General features: G+C 39.6%; 1 protein-coding gene across 7 annotated transcripts in view; it reads left to right on the top strand.

Annotated features, from left to right (window-relative positions):
• Positions 1-23445, top strand: part of dab2ipb (DAB2 interacting protein b) — a 224885-nt gene that overhangs the window by 46386 nt on the left and 155054 nt on the right. For 2 of the 7 annotated variants that reach the window (XM_041811064.1, XM_041811065.1), the window contains exon 1: positions 7060-7453. The exons of 2 other annotated variants lie outside the window; for them this stretch is intronic. In XM_041811064.1, coding sequence (XP_041666998.1) covers positions 7330-7453 — 124 coding nt within the window. In that variant the 5' untranslated portion in view covers positions 7060-7329. Of the gene's footprint in view, positions 1-3464; positions 3575-3960; positions 3980-7059; positions 7454-23445 lie in introns of those variants that run through there. 3 more of the 7 variants (XM_041811069.1, XM_041811067.1, XM_041811070.1) reach the window with 3 other exon arrangements.

Raw genomic sequence — 23445 nt, forward strand, 5'->3', positions numbered from 1 at the left:
AGAAGAGTTTGTAGCTGTTTACACCAAAGCAGCTCTGATTTTATTTCATATAATAAAGTCAAGTTGTCTTTAGAGGATAAACTATTTTCTGCCCAAGGAGATTCAAGCTGCAGTAGCTATCAATTTTGGCTTATCCACCGCCTGTAATCCATACTAATGTGTTTTGTCATTTCCACACCAACAAGTTTTGCCCCTGACTCTCAATCCTTGAATTTTTATGGTTTTCTTATCACACGCTGATCTGCTGTGTTATTTCAAAGCAGACTAATCCCTGAGACTCCCCCCGAGCTGTTTTCTCCTAATGGCTGGCTGTATATCAGGTGTAATAGCCAGTGTGTGTCGCTTTTCTGTGTGAAACCCTCCTCTGCCATGTGGAGACAAAAGAGTGTGTTGTGTTAAGAATCGATACATCTCTCTTTGTCTTTTTGTTTGCTCTGAGAGTGGAATTAGTTCCATTTTCTCCTCAGCTGGATACTTCACAGCCGTTTCTAAGCAATGCTTTAGAGCTTAAAAGGGTTCAGTGATTTCTACGGTCAAGGGAGAGTTTGATTCACAGAAATATAAGCTTGCTTTGTTTTGTGCTAACCCAGACATCCATGTCTGTCCTGTTTGGATATGAGGGTGTGTGTGCGATTGATCCTAAAGGAGCTTTTATATCTCTACACCCACACATATGATCTTTTTAGGTTTACAGTTTCATATTTTTGCATTAAAAACTATTTAGTCCCTCATTTCCAGTGTCTTTTTACCTTTCTTCTTCTTTAGCCACTGACATCAAGCAAAATATGCCATAAGCAAATAGCACCCTCTGCTGCTTAAAAGACTGTTACAGTGTATTTATCAATTTTTGTCAAAATGATTTAAATCGTCCATATTTGAACTGTTTTTTGAAGGTATTAATTTTCCAGTTACACTTTTAGCTTGTAAAGGTACAAAGTGCTTGGCAGATAAATGATTTCCCTTAACTGTCATGTTTCTGCTTGACTGCTGACATTTTTGTCCAACGGTAGCAAATTGGTTATCAAGTAAGTTGTTTTACCTTGATTTATGCCCGAATGTCCCTCCAGGTTTTCATAATTTATTGCCTTCTCAGCTTCAGGTCAGTCAGTCAGAGGCTTAAATTAAAATGATTTGTCAGATTCCCTCGGCTTATTTAGAGCCTGAAAAACAGCATTATGACATGATCCTTTTTAGAGCAGACTTTAAGCTTTCCACCCTGAGTGTGACGTGAGGGAAATATGGAAGAACTCTGAATATGATGAATTCTAGTTGGAAATGAAAACAACAATTAAATTGTTTTTTTAGCACCAGCCTCTAACTTGTCCTTTTCATTGTTTCTTTCATGTTTGCTGCTGTTTGGATTGACCCCTGCTCTCCCCACACATTGGTTTTATCAACAGGTAAGAAAGCTTTATTTTTACTTAAAGTATTATGTTGTGTTTGCTTAAGAATCATTTACATTCAAATGCTGCAGTGCACAGTTAACATGTTAACCTGCAAAGCTGATGGACTGACCAGATCCCATGTCTGTCACCACTAACATCTGTCTTGCACAGCTTTGAGCTGGAATGTTTATTCAGTCTGAGATGAACCAATCAGCATCATTTGAGGGGACTGAGGCAGTAGCTGTGGCTGGGGTGTAGTTTTACTGCAGGCTGGTCACCAGTGGCTGTGTTTAAGCGGACTTGAATATCCTGGTTTCTGTTTGTGCATGCAACCCAGTTTTAAGGGATACAGTTTTGCTACGTGGGGAACTCAGAAAGAAAACAGGATACTGTGCCATGTATCCAGTTTTCTGACATTTGTAAACAACCTGTGCAGGCACATCTCTGATTAAACTTTTTATTTAACTTGTGATGTGGAGGTACAACTGAATAACCAAGCTTCCTTCTGCTCATGTAAACACAGTATCCCAAATATGATCAAAACTGGGTTAAGGCTCATAACTGGTATACTAAAGTGTAAACACACTCATTGGTGAATGTTGAATCTGTGAGCTTGGATGTAGCATCAGCAGATTTATCAAAACTGAACTATATTTCTTTATTAAAAGAATAGCACAGAACTGTTTTGAAAGTCCTGGCTGAAAATATGTTCCCGCTCCTCTCCCAACTGGCTTCAGCATGAGTTTAATTTACCAACTGGCTCTATGGATAGCGAACAGCGATTCAACCTGTTGTCAGGCTCACATTCCATCCTTTCCTCCCAGGCCAGAGTATGCCTGCTATGCCATATGTGTCGTTGCTCTGATTGGCCCACAAAGAATGTGACAGACAAAGTTCGGCCAATTACCCCCCAAATTTTTTGGGTGAAACCCTCTACTCTTCCCAAACACCATCTTAAAGCTGTCCCTTTAAGATCAATGTGAAATATTTCCCATGCAGTGGCTGTATAGTGGTGTCTAACTGGTGTGTCAGGTTAGTAACATGTGCCCCCCGTTGTACTGCTTTGGTCATTTTTAAGTTTTCTATTAACAAAATCCACTTCCATCCTCAAGCAAACTTAACTGCTTATGCTTATAAACTAAATCCACGAGTCTTAACATTTATTTTGAAGACATAAGTGTTTCATTTACCTGCAAGAATCACAGTCTACTCTTTTCCTGTCCACTCATGTGAATTAACAATTCAGTCTGCTGACTGGCTGGAAAGTGGTCTGTTAAACACCTAATGGGAGCGCCTGGTTTTGAAGTTGGTCCATAAAAGTCTTTTAAGAAACGTGCAAATCAGCATTATCTTTATTACACTCCATTAAGCAGAAACTGCTTTCAGGTCATATACCAATCACATTGTTAGACATGAAGGATGAGGTTGTAGATAGTCAGGAGTGGACAGAGACAACAATATTTTACTCCGCTATAAAGAAGAGTTAGTTTGATTCAATTTTACTGGAGTCCTGAACCAAAGGGGTTCCTTCAGGTTATTTTGGGGGCTTTTGCCTTTATTTTACAAGACAGCTGCAGAGAGATTGGAGGGGCCCCCCCATAAGATGGGGAGAAAAATGGGGAGACCTGCACCAAATGGCACCAGGACCAGGATACTGTCCAAACCAGTGCGTCAGACTGAAGCCTCTGTCTCTGGGTACCTGCTCTACCAGCTAAGCTAACCCTGTCCGTAGCTCCTTCCTTTGATATTTTCCGATACTGTTGATGATTAAAGTGAGGTGGGCTGTATTGTCTTATACACATGGTATCAACAATGTTTCAAATATTGAGAGCAACTCACCTGAGTGTCATGATCTCTTATTTATTCACTGTAAACTTTGTCTTTGTGAACATGAAATTAGAAAAAAAAAATGTTTTTTGGGTAATTTTTAATCTTCCCAGTAGCATCAAACCTGTACCTGACTTCCACATTACAGGCCTCAGGGAGTGTGATTGATGATTTGAGTTGTATCTCACACTACAAGTGCTCGGAGATTATAACAAAAGCCTCTAGTTTACCTTTTTCCTTGACCTCTTGTAGGCCCTTTCACTTCTCACTGATGTCTTTGTCATGGAGCTGGTGAAGGCCACATACGAACTCTGCGTGACCCTGAATCTCTGGTCTGCCTGTCTAACAAGAAGTCATTGTAGGTAGCTATTCCCACAGTGACTATTACACAGGCAAGACAAATAGATCTGCTTCATGACTGAAAAAAGCAGGCTGGCTCCACACGTGCCTCTTTTGTGTGCATGGAATGGATTTACTGTTGGCCATATGAGTTTAGCTGTGGCTTTAATTTGTATTTATGTGACATTGCAGGCCCAGTTTTAAAACCTTGTGTGTATCACTGCTTTCTCTAACAGTGTCTTCGGGGTGTTTCATGGGCCCTGCAGCAGCAGTGTGAGGCCTAAAGGCCTCTACATTCCCTCTGCTGGAGCTTGAGTGATGTATACCTGCTAATGGTCCTGCTAAATACTCTCTGTGGGACTGCAGGAACACTGAAGCTTCTGTTGGAGGCATACAGACACACATGCACACTGCTACATTCTGTTTCTGTGAGTTTATGAGCAGAGCTAATGACAAAAACTCCACATGGTGTGCAGCGTTATTGTCCCCAACGCTCCCACTAGCAACAAGCAGCAACACAGTGAACAATCGAGCTACAATATAAGTTACTGTATATATAGAGTGTTAGGGAAGGAGGGGAAGAGTTTGATTAGATGCATGCATCGCATAAGCCTCAACAGTGGTTAAACAGTTGTAGAAATCACTAAATTAGCATCAGCAACAGAATCATAGAGGCAATAATTTCAAGAATGATCTTCTTTACTTATGTAAACTATTTCTATTTGGCAGACCTGCTTGATCCACTTTCAGTTGAAGCTTTTTCTGAGTAAATCAAATGGCAAATCTGGTTACTTCTTCTAAATGTTACTGTTACTTCACTCCCAGAGATTGCTACACCTATCACCCCAGCCTTCCTCTGCTGTTTATTGACCAACACTTCATCCAGTTAATTAGCCACCATGCTGACACTGCATGATCAGGAATGGGATAGGATTTGTAGGAACATTAAAACAATGTCAAGGGATGCAACAGTACACTATATTTAGTTTAAAATGATGCAACGACTCCTTCTAGATGCTCAGACGTGAGTTAAACGACATGCCAAATTGCCAGCTATTCATCTTTTTGTCTTGTTTCAAAGTCCAAGATTTTTTTTATCTTTGTTCATTACAGTCTCTTTCAGTGGCAGACTAATTGTATCAGGTGATGGCCCAGCCTTAACTTAAGGCGACAGACATATTAGAAGCTGGATCCAAATAATGTCAAAGGCACACAAATTCTTCTCAGAGGTTAGAAAAATAAGAGACTGCCCTCATTCCTAATGGACTGCTGAAACGGCAGAATTGCAGCATTTGAAAACATGTCATACAAGCAGTTTTGAAGATTAAAAGTTTACTGAAGAAAATGGGGCAAAAAATGCAGCCTTTTGGAGGGCTCATGATAAGGACCATATTAAATGGGGTGATGTACCTTTTATCTTTGTTTTAGAGTAGTGTTGAATTTATGGACAGTGGCATATATTACGTTCATAGATTTTAGAGAATGGTTTGGAATTATAGTTAATATAGCTGAACAAATGCTTGTTGCTTAAGATGGAGTAAGAGGCTTACAACCAAGACTAATTGTGCATGTAGTGATGACCAGGGGTGAGATGTGTGTGTGTGTGGGGGGGGGGGTGTCTGTTCGTATATGTTGCGAATTGAAAAGTAATAAGAAAACTAAGAATCTTAAAAAAATAAGATTCACTTCAGTGAACAGTGAAATGCAAACTCACACTAAAGAGATAGTTTGATGAACTACTCTCGCCAAATAAAGTAGGCAGGACTGTGCCTATGGGGGTCAGCAAGGGCCAATAAAAAACTGCAGTAAAAAAGTTGCATATCTGTAACTGTACTTTAATTTTAGCTCAACTTTTACTTTTTCCACATCTGTTGGCTACACAGTAGCACATAACAAGAAAATGACACACCCCAAAACAACTTGAATATATATCAAGGTTAAACATTTTGAAGTTGATTTTTACTCCCAAAGTGTAATTTTAATTTTAACTCTGTATGGATTGTTGTTGTTGATGTGAGACACATTTGCACCATGCGTGAAGTTTTCCACTGAGTTAGAGTTCCTGGCTGTGACTTTAGGTATACCTAAGGGAAGCATAGTGCATGTTCTTCATCAGTATGTGTTGTCATTCTATGTGGTTGATTCTCTGCTTTGTTCTTGCCAAAGGAGATCCACCATGCCACTGATTTTCAAGAGTTACTGCAGCTTTGTTATCCAGTGAAATATTTAACACAATAAAAGATAAAAGTGTAGTTTAACTATAGGTAGTGCAGACCACTGTAGATACTTCTAAAGTGTAAAATGCAACTTTCTATGAGTTTAATTAACACTGAAAATTTTGCTGTGTATTTGACTTTACTATAGAGGTTTGACTTTACCTTAACAACTTTACCTTTGGAGATCTATCCATTTTTTCTTGCATATTAGGAAAGATAATATTGTAATGAAGAACACCTCAGTAACTACTTAGTGCTTCAGTAAACTTGAAGTTATTTTTTTTTTACTTTTACTTGAGTAGATTTAAAGACCAATTCTTATACTTAAGTAAATTTTAACCAGAGTAATTGTACTTTTGCTTGAGTGCAAACCTCTGGTTTTCTGTGACTGCTTAAAGTTTCAACACTTTCAGTTTCATTTTCTGTCTCTGTCTCTGCTGCCTTGTATTTCTGAGCTCAACTAGTGTGAACACACAGAATCACTATGTGAACATTCTGACATCACTGAGTCCTATTATGCACATTCATGCTTCAGTGCAATTGTGTGTCTGTGTGTGTCATTTAAGTCCTGTTTTGTGGACTATGGTCCATCTGCCTGACCCCTCTACCCAAGAGCACACTCTGATTGGCTGTTTGACATCTTTAACAGCCTTATTTACATCTGCTTCTGATAGGCTGTCACTCCCTGCCATGCCTTTCTTGCCTCAGGAGGCAAATTAAAGTGGTGACTTTGTAAAACCAGGAAGACGGCTAAGACTGGATCAGGAGTTTTCAACAGTGGGGGGTTGAGTCTTTCTTTTTTCTGTGAAGTCAGACATGTTTAGTGCTCCAGATGTTGTCTTAAGTGTAGGTCTGTAACACATCAGTGTGGTTGATGGAGTGAAGGAGAACACTGTAACCTGATAGCTGCCTCTTTAACTCCATTCCACTGTAGCTTCTTATCTGTGCAGGTTTTCTCTGCAGCCTAAAGTTTTCTCCTGTTGTTCTCAGCCACATAGCATACTCTCTCTTTGTGTGTGTGCTTGTTACACACAATCACACACACTCCTAGGAGTTAGACAGAGTGGTTTTGGATGTATGTAACTGTTTAAAAGGACTGTTACACCTCTCCATTTAAGAAAGAGATGATAAAATTCCTTTGGTGCTCTCTGGCAGTGGGAACAGGAACAGCTTTCCTGTCATTCAGGATACACGCTCACACAGTATTCCGGACATCATGCCTCTGGGATCTCTCTGTGGGAAACTTTGAGGGGGAGTGTTCAAAGGTGGAGCAGAAGCCTGAGCTTGAGGGACAGCGCACCAGTACTGAGCAGAAGTGGATGTTTGATGCTTTAATCTTCTCTCCCCTCACAATGGAGTGGATTTGATCACGACACAAATCCATGAGGACTTTTACTCAAGTAGAAGTGAGTGTCTGCAAGAGGACTCTTAAGAGAAGTTGGAGATAAACAGAAACTTTTCCAGGAGTTTATCAGCACAGATAAGCAAGCTCAAGAGGACGGTGTTTTTACTGCTGCTGTTCTGGGATCTGTTGTTGTTGCTGCTGAAGACTGTTCAGTACCATGGCCGGGGTCACAAGGAAGGGATCTGGGAGACCCTCATACTACTACAGATTCCTGGGCAAGTCCAGGCTGCAGCGTCAGCGGAGCCGGTCTCGCAGTCGAACTAGGCCGTCCACCAGCAGGGGTAATAAAAACTACAACCACTGCTAAAAAAAGTTCAACATGCAGCACTTTAGGGAAACTCAAGTGACCTCTTGTAAATGTCTCTAGCGTTAAGAACACCAATATTCTAGTGCAATAACAAGTCAAAGACCGTTTAGAGGTTTTGCTTATGATTGTATGTTAGATTGTAAATCTTTGTGTGTTTTTAAAAGTAAGACAAGAAGAGGGACTTGTAGTTTTAAAGCTTTGGTTATTTGCAACACTTGCAAAAATCGGGGAGATACAGATACCAATACCAAATTTTAAAATAACATAGCTGATTCCTGTTTCTGATATCACTGTTTTTGCATTACAATGTTCTACTCTTGTTTTACTCTCTAACATACTCTTTAAAGAATATGACACCGATATTTACCAGAGTTGGTGTGATACCGTCACACTGCCCACTCTTTGTTTAACATTTGACCATGAAAACAAACAAGAAACCATCCAGCATGTGACCTCATCTGCCCAATAACAAATCCCTTATCTGATACAAATAAACATCATCAGCGCATTCCACATTATTTGCAGACTGGATCATGCCTGTGAGCAGAGTCAATATTGGCAGATACTAATGTTTAACTGATAAATATCTATTTGAAACTCTGTAATAGGAGAATTCTTCCCACAGTGATATCCAAGGCTGTGCTCGTCTTCAGTGATCCCACGATTGCATTCATTACACGATGCATCTCTAAGCACCAAGATGAGTTGCATCCTCAATTTTCTATATCACTACACATGGCGTCTTTTTCATTAATGAGGACAAGCAGGCAGATAAATGCAAACTCCCAATGTAAATGTAAATTTCTTTACATTGTAAAGCAAAATAAATAAACTATATTCTCTATCATAAATCCTCTATTAAATAACCAGAGCCCTTATTTAGTTCAGTGAAGAAGTTACCAGGCCTTTATCTGAATTGTAATAGCTGTGCAAACATCTGCAAGCAGTAAAAGACTAACTGGCAAACAAAGTGAACTTATATTATATAGTAATATTAGTGATATATACAAAAGTTATTATTTATACAATGTTACACATCAAACTTAAGCAGCTTTATCACCGCCTTTTCTTCTTTTGTCCCTGAATCTCCCACATTGATTTTGTAATGATAAATTATTGATGAATGATTCTGTTGTTTAGGAACTTCAGACATCCTGTTACGATTTTAAATCTGAGCTGAAAAGAAGGAATGCACAATAGTGAATTTTGTCAATATTTGATTTGCCGATATTTACACATATATTTTCAGATCTATTGATCCTCCCTTAAACACCACAAGTAGTTTAAGGGAGGATCGTAATTTAATTATTTATCTACCTGTTTATGTTTTAGGGATGCACAATAATTATTAGTGCCGATAAATTATCAGTCGATTATTGCAAATATTTTACTGAATTTTATTTTTCTGATAAATTCCACTGATTATCCACTATGGATTATTGGTGGATTTTGGACTGTTTCGCTACATGTTCCGAAACAGTTGGTTGCATTGCAGTATGTGGCCAGGTATTAGGCTACAAAGACACTTGACTCTAATATCAACCTTCTGATACAGCCCTAAATATACATCAGATTATCGGAGAACACACTGTGATGATAACAAACATCAGCAGTGCATTGCAGTGTAGTAAAAGCTAACAGTCGAAGTGTCAACACTCAGTGTTTTATGCTGTATACTTTTATTGCTCTTGTAAAATAATGCTATCTATTAGCAAATCATTATAGTCACTGTCACAATCTAAACTGGGAAGGAAAATGATGATTAAAACAGTATGACTGATCCACTGGAAAAAACTCAGTTTTGTTTTTTTTTTTTCCTTTGCTGCGTGTTCATGTGAAAGCGAGTGAGTTGACGATTTGGTGTCACTATTCACAAGGTGATGCTACTCTCAGAATTGCACCACCACCAGCAGTTGACACCTGACAGCTTGCAGCTCGGTGTCAACATGCCGAGTTTCCACCCTGTCGAGGCGCTTTGGCTGTGAATATTTTTGTTCTTTGGAGCCACGCAACGCTTCAAGCCAGTTAGTTTTCTGCACTTTATTTTCACATGTGTGTCCTGAAGCGCTCCGTTTCTTCAGTTTGTTGCCTCACAGTGCGTCTGTGCTCACTGCTGCAGGCTGTGTTTGAACTGCAAGGTTATAGTGATAAGTCTGCCCCCGAGGCGTAGCTCAGCGTAGTTGAATTGACAGAGAAAAGTATCTGAAATCTGCAGCTTATTGATTTTATTTTTTTAAGTGAATTACAGTAACTTACCAACCAAGATGGTACGTAAAAGAATGTTGCTGTGTGGATGTGATGCAAACTTTCTCAAAACAGAAAGCCCAGGCAGACACCACAATGACTCTGTTACTTTGAGTCTGAGTCTATTTTCTAAAAGATAACTTTCCTTTTTGTAGGTAGTGTTATGTAGTCAGAGTTTTATAGTGAGAGGCAAACAAAGAGAGACACAGTCATGAAAGAGCCAAACAGAGATTGGAGGTGCTAGTTTGTATATCTTCACTTTGCCTCAGTGGCTGATGAAAGACGCACTTTGAAGTCTCCCCTACTGTATCATTCAGCTCTCAAAAGAAGCAGCACTCATGCATTTGAGCTTATGTACAAAGACACACACAAACACTCTCTGCCTTGATCTTTGTGGCTAAGTGCAAGCTCACCCTCCCCAAAAACTTCTACACACCACACATTTCCACAGTGACACACAGACACAAAGGGTGAAGAGAGGTTGTTGTAGGATGAAGTAAAGACCACTAGCAGCTCTGAAGAGCACTTGGATTTTTTTAGAATAGTCAAAATAGTTTTTGGTTCTGCTTTGAGAGACCTTTAACTGGTAACCAGGAGTCTTTGTGTAACAGTCTAATATAACTACAGTCTGGGGCTATTGACAGAGTTTATTAGGGCTAACCTCATGACTCCAGAGCAATTATCATAATCAAATCAATAGGAAGCAAAGAGTATTCAAGCTGCACAGAATGTTTGAGCTGTTGTCTCTGCAGTCACATCATTGAACATATTTATATTTTCATTACAAAAATAATCAGTGCATATAAATAATGCCTATTATTCCATAGCTTTATTCAGCATCTGTTTATTGCCTGAAGCTGGCCACACACCACATGATTTTAAGTCCAATTTGTAGACGTGGATATTGTTTGGCTTCTGTCCTATACCAATGCTAAATTTATACTTTTTTTTTTTTTAAAGCTGCTAATGACTGAAGATTGCCTGAATTGATTCTTTTTAGAGGGAAAAAGTGTTTCAAAAGTGGAATATGATTGAAAGCTGTCTCAGTGTTGTAAATGATTCCAAAATAAGATGCCTATAGAACACAGAAGTAGGTAAGGAGGTAGGTGTTTACAGAACGTATTTCATGCCATTCCTTTGCAGTGGTAGGGGTTGTTTTGGGGTGGTGAGGCACCGAAATGAAGTACAGAAATCTTTATTGTAATCTGATACGGTAGATATCTGATGTGTTAGTACTGGTACTATGTTGGTACCAGAATCCCATACTCATCCCTACCAATTTGAGGCAAGATTTGCCTCCTCCGACGATCGTGGGGGCATATCCCAAGTGTAGGCTTGTCCCAAAGAATTATTTGTCTGAATGATCCCCAAGTATGTGGTGTCAACATGATTATTTTACTGCTCCACATCAGGTCGTAGCCTCCCAGACTTGACTTATTTGAAATGTCGTAATGTCTCAGATAGAAAACCCACATTAACCAATGAGAGCAAGCAGACTAGGCAGTGTCGCCAATCAGATGCTATGTACTTTCACCACCCACAATATAGACACAACTTTACCTTCATCCCAGCCAGAATTTCATGCAGATTTTTTTCGTGTTTTATGTTTTTTGCTGCATCTTTAACACATACCAGGACAGCCTGTTGTGGAGGGACAGCAAGCCAAGGGCACCAGTAGACATCCATGTTTGTTTTTCTACTGAAGTCACATGATCATGTGAGGTCATTGGCAGATCAGTAGGTGTGCGGTCTCAGTGGTGTCATAGTCTGGCTGAGTTGTCTAACATGCACTCAGAGGATTATAGGATGAAAAATTATTTGAATCTGATCTTATGTCTGTTCTCTCCCACGTTTATGAAATTGTTTAAGATTTGAAAGTCGTCTGGTGTGGGGCCAGCCCTAAAGCATCTCTGAGCAGCATCTTTATATTGACAGTCGATCACATGACAGCCTGTTTCTGAAAGGACTCACTGGTGGTGATGCACCCACAGATCTCTGTAGTCCCTTTCAGCTCTTCAGAGCTTAAAGCACATTTAAACTCCCTCATGTAATGTCATTGTGTTGGTTTTCCATCTAGTAGGGATGAGAATCGCTAGTGGCCCCACGATAAGATATTATCATGATACTTGGGTCACAATTCGATATTATTGTGATTTATACATTTTGCAATACGGTGATTACTGTGATGCAGTATTTTGCGATCAATACCATTTTTCAACTCTAGCTGATTTAGCATTAGTCTTGCCCTCATGTTTGTCATATTTCCACAGTATTTTGTTTTCATGTAGCACTTCTTGCAAACCTCATGTGTCATGTCTCATTTGTGCCCTGCTTACATTCCTAATGTCCTTCCCACGGTGCTAACATGTTTGTTGTACTAACTTTCTCCTGCTCTATCACCGTCTCTTCACTGACCTCACTGGACAAACAACTGATTTTATTTTTCCGTTATCATGGACTTGAGTTTATATTAGCACTTAATTTGAAAAATCAATACTTGGTGGACGAGACGATACAATATATCACCAGACAAAATATGGCGATACTATGCTGTATCAATTTTTTCCCCCACCCCTACCATCTAGCAGTACTTAAGGCTTGTTTCCAGCAACAGCAGAGAGCTATTTTCACCTCCTGGACACCATCAGTCAGTCAGCCAGTCTTTATTTGTATAGCACCAGTTCTTAACAGATGTTGTCCTAAGACTCTTAGCTCATCCTTAAACTTTAAAATGTTATTTAAGGACTAAAGCTGTAGTTCTGAACTACATCTATATGGTGGTATCAGCTAAAATTGGAAATACTGGCAAATTGGATATCGGCAACGAAGCCAACATCGTGCTTCCCTAAATGCTAATAATAGTATGTGTGATATTTGCAGACAGGACCGTAATAATAGACTGATCATTAAAATTTAACCATGCCAACTATAATGACTGTGAGTTAGGGGGTAATTATAACAGTTGAACTGAGAAGCGCTTAACATTACAACATTTTTTTTGGTCAGTGAAGTTAAAATGGGTTAAATTAACAAAAGATGAGTTTAAAATCAGCTCCCTGTCAATGTCTTGCAAGCCATGCTCATCTTGTTGGGAAATTAGGCCAAAAAAATTGGAGGCTAAAGTAAGGTAAGTAAGCCTGTATGAGGGCACCATCAAGCAGGAAGTAGGATTGACACAACCCCTGCAGTGCTCTGAAATGACCTTGCCTATTACCGGGGGCATGGGAAAATAACTCTTCAAGGGCTGAGGAAGCATGGACTATGGAGCTGTCCAGGCGGGTAGAAGGGTTGCCGCGAGCCCCTTGTCATACTGTGGATGTCCAAAGGGCCTCAAAACCAGCAGCAATCTGAAGGCACAATACCGGGGGTGAAAAGGCTGTCAAGCTTGACCTTGACTGCCAGATGTCACACGTTTTGACTTGTGTTGAGCTTGACTCTAGCGGCTCTTCAGCCCCTATTTGTGGCATGTCGGGCACAGTGGTGAGTCCTTAATGCCCTACACTGGCCAACCCACGATGGTTAGTGCTTATGCAAATGATCAAACTAGCTACTTAACAGCAGTTAATTTTAACATATTCACTGTATGAAAGTAAAAAAAAACCAAAACTGTTGTTTTGGGGTTCTCAAACTTTTCAGCCCGCGACCCCCAAAGTAAAGGTGCTAGAGACCCCCCACTGTACCCGAGGGTGGTTGAAGCATAGTTGAACACAGCCATGCACATTGAAGAAAGTGTGCAGGCTTGCACACTAAGGAATTTTTTAAGCAAGACTTTGATTTCAGCAAAAATCTCACCATGACCATGTTTTTATGTGACTTTGAACTAACCCTCTCTTAATACTTCTCAATCCCCAAGGGGGTCCTGACCCCCACATTGAGAACCAGTGCTTTAAAGTACGGTAAACTCTAAGTTCTAGGTTGCTCTGATATAGAAGCTGTAGTCTGTTTTAGGGGCCCAGAAAGGGAAAGAGGTTTAGGTTGATTTCTATTGTATTTAGCAAAGTCCACAATGTATCATTTCTGTGCAGCTATGCAGCTCTTTCAGTAACATCTGCATCTTTTTTCACATGTGGGGTCTGCAATCTTGCTCGCTACCAATGACCTAATGAGACTTAAAGGCTGGTCTGAAGTTCCAACAACAACCTCATCTGCATTGCTACGTATCCCAGCATGTTTTGCACAGTGAAGTAGCCGGATGAAAAACAAAGGATGGGAAATATATTTACTAATGATGAACAACATGAAGTGGGTGATATTAGCAGCTGGACTTGGTACATCTCAGGAAGTTATCCAACGTTTTTAAAGTGTGTTTTGTACACCAAATATCACAGCAACTTTTCCATGCACATGTACAAACACGATAATGTATTTTGAAACTTTACTCTATGTTTGCATGGCCAAAAAAATTCTGATAAATCTCACTATAGGAACTGGTGTTATTGTTTTTTGACACTGATGAAACCTGGTGATCATCTACATTTCCCTGCAAACCAAGCAGAGATGATTAATAGATCCAGCTATTTCAGAATTAGATAAACAAAAAAATATATATCCATGTCGCCAAAACCTAAAATTGAATGTTAGTTTTCTTCTAAATTAGCTTTAGCAGAGAAAAACAAACTTTCTGTTTACTTGGGCGAACATTTTCTGAGCCTGGAGCAAAATGATGAGATTTTTCTGAAATGTGTCTCATTGAGACAGTCCAGCAGCATTACAGTTCAAAAAGAGGGTATTTGTTCACACCACAGCCCTGAACAGCTCTGTGGGATTATCTGGAGGAAGTTTGTGCAGCCCCCTTCTCGATGTATACGCTGTCACTGGGACAGATCAGGAGGCAGTCGCATGAGATCATGTGTTATTGTTTTCTCAGTGCGTGTCAAAGCACCATTATCTGTGAGTGGAAAATGTTCTCTTTTCTCACTTCATGCTCACATCCCTCTGATTCTGTTTCCCCTCCTTTGCTGATTGTTGACTTTTATACAATATGACTGCTTATCTCAAAAAGGAGAACAGTACATAGAGGGATATAGTATTTTTGGATCTGGCTCATATGCTGGCATGTTTTAAGTCCGTGCTGCAGTCAACCACTTTGTTCTGAATGATACTGTGTGTACTTTACTGTTTTTTCCCAACAGAAGTCATCATTGGTTTCTTGTTTTCTGTGTTAAAAGTTTAATGTTAAAGAAGACTGCATAAAGAACTTTTGCTAGCTTTAGTATATTTTTCTACCTCTTCAGAAAGATCCCCCCCTAGTGGTTGTGTACTTATATTTGTATAGTTGCATGTGGACTGCCACCAGGTTTGTTTGTGCAAAGTTTTTATTATTTTCCCTCCTGTAGGTTTATCACCCAAACCATTTGGTTCCCTGGAAGAAGCAAGTTGCAGTCTCTCTTTCTTTCCATTAATTTATTTAATTGTGCTGACCTTACACGCCAAAGGCTAACAGCATTAGGTGTGCACAAATACTTTCAGTTATATATGGATATTAAAGTTGTTTTCACATTTGCAATCCTGAAAATACCCGCACAATGTCAGGCAGGCTGCTTGTTCAAACTTCAGGAGAAAAGTCAGCAGACTATCCTTGTGAAACAGGAGAGGAAATATCTGAGGAGGCAGGAAGAAGCAACAGAGTCCAGGGCTATCGTGAGAAGTTTTGCTTTTATATAAATGCTTGAATCCATATTCACAGTGTCTTCAAAAGAACAGATAAGAAAACATAATGAAGTCATTTCATATGTTCTTAGAGATCCAATAGTTGCCCATCTGCAGTCCATGGTTGTGTATCAGTTGTGTGGGATTTTCTGTCACCACCCCCTCCTGTTTACTCATAGTGGTCATTATGTGCTCTCTTCAGGCATTTTGCCATCTTGCACCAGGGGAATGTTCAATTGTGCAATATACTTTTCAATTTGCTTACTGCAGTGAAGCCAGTGCAATATTACAGGGCAGGTGCAATACAAAATTCTACCTGTAACTCTTTATTCTGGATCATTGTGGACCACTGTCTGTTTGTGTATTGCCTGTTGTTTTTTCTTTGTGATGAATGTATGGATAGTGAGCTGCGGTGCACTTATGTCCATGACAAATTTCCCAATAAAGGGGACAATAAAGTTGTTTGTTTGTTTGTTTGTTAGCAACATAACTCAAAAAGTCATGGATGGATTTTCATGAAATTTTCAGGAAATGTCAGAAATGGCATAAGAAAGAACTGATTAGATTTTTTCAGCGTCTGGATTCAGGAATTTTTTAAAGGATTCTATACTATTGGGAGATAGGGCTAATGGCAGAGGTCTGCACTGTTACCACTTTACACCAGGAGATGGCAGACATGAGTAACTTAATTAAAGGTTCGGAGTTTATAGAGTTTGAAAGACACACGCCCGGTCGAGGAGAGGAGTCTGAGCATAACAGAGAGAGAGACAGTGAATTGTAGTGAGAATACTCACAATGCTGGGGGGAATAGAGGAATATTCACCCTCTGCCATGACTTCCACACGTAGCAAAGCCAATGCTTTGCCTCACTGTGTGTCCACCCCATTGGGGAGGGAGTAATCGGCCAATTAGATTTTGGGAGTGATCCGGATCACTGTCTGGATCCAGGAATGTTTTGAAAGGATTCTTCACTATTGGGAGATAGGGCTGTTGGCAGAGGTCTGCGCTCTCTAAGTGCTTTTCCAGTCTTATCTTACTTTGCAAGGAAAATTTACCACAGGGATAGCAGGAAAAAAAATCCAAGTGAAGTTAAAGAGAAAAATTGTTGTTTGCAATCATGCATACAGGTCTTTATTAATTTAGCATTAGTACCTAGCCACTGCTATCTCAAGAACTTAGGAAAGAGCATCTGGTCTAGATTGTACTTTTTGCTGTATTCTTTGTGGAGACTCAGTAATAATCTACCATAAACACAAAGTAACATTAAACACTCTTACGGCGCTAAAACCCTGTCATGTAGCGGAACTAGGCTCATGTTAAATAGCCATCTGTGCTGGGGTTGTAAAGGCACAGAGGTAAATACAGGAAGAGAGATGAAGGGGATGCGACAAAAGAGTAGAGGAAGATACAGACAAAGAGAAGAGAGATATGCAGATGGAAAGAAGAGGAAGAAAAAAATAGAGCAAAGAGGGAGATGCAGAGAAGGAAAAAACATCAGTAGATTACATTAATTTCCCTTTCTTTGACTGATGTATTGGGTTTGCTTTTCAAAGGTTTGTTCTGGTTTTTTTTTTTGGTTTTTTTTGTAATTTTATAGTTTTTGTGCTTTACCTGGGCCACACATGCAAGATGGGGCTGACTTCAAGGATATCTGTACCCCTCAGAAATTTATCTTAGAACCTTTAAATTGTTAAACAAGCATATTTTTAACTGTAGCCCAGCCAAGAGATTGTCTTAACCATCAGCCTAAAGTTAGCACAGGTAGTTTGTCAGGGAATTAAATTTCAGTGTCACTTCCACTCAGTACAGAGCTGAAGCCTGACTTGGTTGAACAGTTTTTGTGCTATTGATCTTATCATTAAACTTTGTTTTCTAGAAAGTGACAAAGTTCATTTCCCAAAACTTTTACCTTTCTTTAAAACCCAATACTTCGATGCTTACTAGTTCTTTTATGACTCAGACACCACAGTGAAATGTTGGGGGATGAGGTTAGCACCTGCAGTCAGGAAGACAAGTCCAGCCAAGTCTTTATAAATCTCAATGTGACGGTCTTTCAATGCTCTACAGGTCCACATTAACAATGGTTACTGTTTCTTAAAACAAGGAAGAACTAAACAAAACATATAGATGGAAAAATTATAGGAAGAGGAAGCAAAAACTGAAAAGAACTTTAGTAGAGGAAGTGTAGTAGTGATGGGAACCAAAGAAAGCCAACAATAGACATACATTTCCAGAACAAACAACAAAAACGGTTGCACAGCTATAATAAGTCCAGCACAATGTGTCTGAGCTTATCTTTAGAAAACAAGCACACATGAGTGTTTTGGAAAATTTACAAGAAATTTAGAAACACATGGACTAAGAGATGCAGGTTCCTACTGTTCCAACAATAAACAAACATGGCATGGAGTAAAGAAGCAACTGTGTGAGATCATGAAATATAGCAATACGAAAGAAAGTTAGTGGCAGCAGCTTGCAAGAAAATGCTTAAACTATTCAATAACAGCTCAGTAATGCATTACCACTGACAGTTTCTGCACATAATCATAATCTAAATGGGTCATTACCCAGAAACACTTCTGATCAGTGTCTGTGTCATGCTTGTTTCTTGTCAGGCTGTTTGTGATGATGTCGCCAGATTTTCCTCTTAGTGTGTGTTTATGTGCTGATGGGAAGTGAGGACAGAATTCAGAGCGATAGATGGGAAACAGAACAACACAGACAATCAGCATGACTCAGTTTCCAGTGCCTCTGTCACACTTACATCTGTACACAGGAAGGCTCAAACTAGACGGTGTTGATCGCCTAAAGTGAAGGAGTTAACAGGAGCAACTTTAACGCCAAGTCATGCCAAGTTCAAGCCTTAAAAAGGGAATCACTTTTCCTGTTTTCTCTAAAAAGATTAGCCCTTTGATCTGTTTTTGCATTTCGTGCAGAAGCATCCTCGCTGAGATTAAGGTCATGTTTTCATAAAACAAAGGCTTTGCTAATCGACATAGGCAGCCTCCTTCTTTGATCATTCTGCTGTAATTTTCAGCATATACAATCAGGCCAAGGGGCAGGAGAATATACCCGATAACACTGCAGGAATTAATAAAGATAGCACAGAGGAGTTTCCCATCTGCTTAATCAGTTCTGTCATATAGAATGAGTAGAGAAAATGTAGTCAATTTGCCTCTCAGATCATATAAAAGTTAGCCAAGTGCAAGGACAGTTAACATAGAGATCAGGCAGTGAAGTGAAACCGCCTCCATATCATCTCAATGTTTAACCCCAGATTACTCTCTTATCTTAGCCTCATCTCAGGCGTCTGTGTCCTTGCCTTCCCCTCTTCTCTCAGCCTGGCAAATCATGGAGATGTGCCAGATGACGCCGTGCTTCTGAGCGCCCAAAAGAGTCCAATAACAGGGGGGGACAGGTGCGGGCTAATCCCCCCTTTAATCCATAGATATCAACTCAGATTACAAGGAAGAGCCAGCGTGGAGTTTTAAGAGAATAGCAGAGGAACTAAAGGAGATCTCTGCCATCACTCTTAGACAGTATGTGCAAGCAAGCCTGGTTATATTTAGACGGATGCAAAAGCAGACACAACTAAGGTTAAAAATGTGTTGATCTAAAGAGCATTGTTTAGTTTCAGCCATCTGTCTTTGCCTAAGCTTTACAGAAATAATTTAAATCAGTCCAGCTCATATTTTGGTTGGTATTCCAGCGTCTGGATGTAATATAACGGCAATATGCAGTGAAACGCAAGGGCTGACAACAAATCCTGCACAAATAGACTTGAGGAAATGCATCCATTTCTCTTCAAAAACAAAACTTAAATCTTTGTTTTCATGCGCATATGCTTATGCAGAAACAAAACATTGCCTTTAAATTGATAAGATCAAAGTTTGCCTGGTGCTTGGCATCAAAGTTTTGTAGGATCTCTGTTGGAATGTTGTTGCTGTTGGCCTCTACACAAACACAAACTTCTTTCTTCTGCCCTCCACTCCTCTCCAACTTCTCCTCTACCTTTTTATGATACGCCACAGACAAAGGTATGCATGTACCAAATTAAACATGAAGCAGAGCCTTTCTCCATGTGTAGATGTCAGCTAAACATGGTGCATAAGTTACCCCCACCACCACCACCCCAGCTAATTCATGCTGCTTGATATTTTGGATGTTTTGTACACTGTTTATGTGGCGCCTTTATCAGGAGAGATAATATTTTGGAAAGCTGGGCCTCAAACTTGTTGGTAGAAGCTGCATGTGTCTCTCAGTCAAAATAAACAGAAAAATGAGAGAGAGACATATTTGCCTTGTTTTAGCAGAAATGGAATTTCCACATTGGTGGAAAAAACTTGCAGTGTATTTCTTGATGACCCAATGAAGGTCAAAGAATTGAGAAGGCTATTGTAATAAATTTGTTCCCTTAACTTGCTCTTTGTTTCCACATCAGTAGAATATGTCAAGACAGTCTGGCTGCAAACCTCTCATCTCTGACAGCCACTCTGTCTGACTGTTCTTCCAAGATTGGTCTTGTCTGAATGGAAATACACACTAAAACTTTCAAAATAAAATCGGACAAAACTTCTGGTCAGTGTTAGGGTAATGGTTAAGGCAACTGGTAGGACACCAAAAGTTAAAAGGTTAAAACTTGACCTGCAAAACCTGCTCAAAAACCATTCTGACTCAGCGAGTGTAGCATAAATAGCTCTGTTAGCTACATAAGTAATGTAAAAAACGTAGCTATGAGTTACGAAGCAAATATAGCTAAAGCTAATTTTACAAAGCTGCCATGTTATCTGTGTAGCTAAGTTAGCTTTAGCTATGTTTGCTAAAGCTTATGTTGCTAAAGCTAATGTAGCTATAGATAACATAACTACATAGCTAACAGAACTAAAGCTAAGCTCAGAAAGCAGCTATGGAAGCTATGTAAATACGTTAACTACTGAGCTACATTAGCTTTAGCTACGTTTTGTAAAACTCATGTTAATAAAGCTAACTAAGCTACATTTGCCCATGTAGCAATGATAATTATTTAGCTAGTGTAGCTTTTTTAGCTTTAGCTAAAGCTAACGTAGCAAGAACTAGCCACTGTCTGGGTAGCGACTTCTAAAACGGTTCTATACATAATTGAATCCCAGATTAGACCTGATCTTTTTTCTGTTTTCTATGTAATGTTGTTTAGCCTGTAATGTTTGCAATTTGTTACATGAATTTCACTACAGCCTAACGTACCGGACGTTAGCCCGTACCGGACGCCTGAAACAGGCCCAGGCGCGGTACGGATGGCCTAGTGTGAGTGCGCCCTCATTAAGGTTATGAAGAAAGACAGAGCTGGGACATTTGGGAATCACAGACACACATGCACCTGGTAAATGTTTTGATGGTGCAGAACAACAAACATGCACCCAGTCTGATATGGACATTTTCTATTCTTCTGTTTTCAGTGAAAACCTTTTTTTATGAGCTTAAGTAAATGGGTCAGCAGAGCTTTAATAGTGTAAACTGTTAAAAGTGTTAAAAGAAGTTGATTTAACAAAACTTAATGAAGGCTTATTACTTGTGTCTGTTCAAGAAAAAAAGGAAAATGAAATCCATTATTGCAATGCTATATTTAAATAAATCAAGTGTGTTACAGGCCAGCCCCAATATTTCATTTGAATCAGGCTGTGGTGTAAATCCCAGCTGCTGTTTCTCTATACTATCATCCTGCAGTCTTCTTCAGTTAGGGGCCTTGTGTTAGCAGTTAAGTGACTGTTGACCGTATCTGTGCTGCTGGTTGCTGAGGGTTAAAATCATCCTCTTTTACTCCCTCGTGTACACACACAGTGTTTCTCCAAGGAGATGGAGCAGCATCTCTTTATCATCCCATCATCTGTTCACTGAGTAAATACCACATCTCAGAGGTCAAAGTCTAGTGCACGCTGCTATGGTTCATGCGTTAACGCATTACGGTCCCTGTGCCCACACAGGAAAACACACTCTCTCCTCTCCCTCTTTGACTGTCCCTGTATTACAGACAGTTTCCAGATTTCTGCCCCCTTTTGACTTCCTTTACATAGTTCATTGTCCATCTAGAAGCTGTCTAAAACTCTGCCTTTCAACAGAATGCATTTTAAACTATTTTCAGTCAGGTCATTCTTTTGACATAATTTTATCATTTATATTCTAGAGACAAACTAGCTTTTTTTCGCAGCACTATCAGCCAGTCAACACAAGTTCTGCTTGTCTTGTACTTGAGGGGAAAAACAGAAAAGAAATGTATTTTTGAAGAAGGAAGGATGAGAGGAGGGCTGGACCAAGAGAAGATAGTCCTCCAGGTAGAGAGAACACAGTAAACAGAGCTTGACAGCCTATGATTTTTTTTTTTTCTGTACATTTCACAGCATATGTTGGTGTGTATGTGTGTTTGAATTCTCTTCTGCTTTCCCCTCCTGTCATAACACCACAGCTATGTGTTCTCTATGGAGGCTTTTTCAAGCCCTTAGGGTGTAGACTTGTTGAAATGCAGATGCGTGCTGCTATTGATAACAGGATTGTGCAATCAAACTCTCATTAACTCTCATCAATATCATTAGCCGGTGAGTGCAGGTGGGAGTTCTTTCTGTCTGGTCAAATAAACACCTAACGGCAGGTATTACAAATATTCTGCCATTGCTAATGAAAACAAACGCCTGCTTAGATTTGATAGCTGACAGTTTTAACCATGTGTTTATTCTTTCTGTGTAGTAGAAGTATCTTCTTAGGACATCTGCATATACACAGGTGCATCACAAAAAACAATAGAATGTGATAAAAAGAACCATTTTTCCTGGAACTTAATTAAGATAATGAAACTTCCATAAATCTGGACTTGATAAAGCACAGTGGACAGACAGCAGCAGATTTCCAAATGAAATGCTAAATTTACTATTATTTGAAAACAGGACTTTGGACCACAGAGCAAAAGTCCAGTTCTTTTTCCACTTCGTCCTGGTGAGACGCTGATTGCATTGTCTGTTGTTCAGGATTGGCTTGACACTAGCATGACACTTGTAGTCTATTTCCTGGACCGGTCTGTGTGTGTTGGCTCAAGATCCATGGATTCCAGTCTCAGTCCACTCCTTGTGAAGCTCCCTAAGTTCTTGAGTCTGCTTTGTTTGGCAATCCTCTGAAGGCTGAGCTCTTCCCTGTGTTCTTACCACACTTGTCCCTTCCACTCAGCTTTCCATGAATACGCTTTGATAAGGCCTCTGAGAACAGCCTGTGGCTTACCCTCCTTATTGAGGGTGTCCGTGAGTGTTGTCTGGACGACTGTCAAGTCAGCAGTCTTCCCCATGATTATGGTTGTGTGGACTGAAGCAGAGCGAGAGAATGAAACTCAGGAAACCTTTGCAAATTGGACCTAGCCACAAAATTCTGATATTTTGAAATATTGGACTATTAAAGTTTCATTTTGTGAGTTAAGTTACAGGGAAAAAAAAGGTTCTTTTTATCATATGTATGTATTTTTTGTTATGCACTTGTATGTCATTTCTGTAAACAAGTACATATTTTCCTTAAATGTGTTTGTTTCCCACAGCCAGAGTGCACAGCAGCCTTTACACTGACAATTAAAAAGGAACAGTGCATAACCATTGAGGTAGCTGCTTCTCAGCCACTGACTGTCCCTTTCAGAGGTTGAGATGAATACAAATCATGTCAGCTTGGGCTTTAATTAACTTTATTTCCAGGAATAAGTTAATTTTAAGACATATAATTGTTCGGTACTTGTTAAATCCTGATAAAACCATTATCAGCTTTACTTGAATGGGAAGAAGGCTTTTTGTAACCCCCATGTACAGCTGTTTGGATTTTGTTGTTCAAACATGTCCATGAATTAGATTTATGTACTTTAAGTACATAGATTTATCACTTTTAGTCAGCTTATCTGGCTGATACATATTTGGATCCAACCTATTACCATAGCAGAGTTATAAAACATGCTCATGCTTGTTTCAAAAGAAGCAAAACTGATGTGGCTTTCACTTCACAAAAACAGCAGAAACGACTCACATATTAGTGTAATTGTGACGAATAATAGACACAACTTTTCTGTTGCATAAA

The sequence above is a fragment of the Cheilinus undulatus genome, linkage group 17 (assembly GCF_018320785.1).
Source record: "Cheilinus undulatus linkage group 17, ASM1832078v1, whole genome shotgun sequence".
Classification (NCBI taxonomy): domain Eukaryota; kingdom Metazoa; phylum Chordata; class Actinopteri; order Labriformes; family Labridae; genus Cheilinus; species Cheilinus undulatus.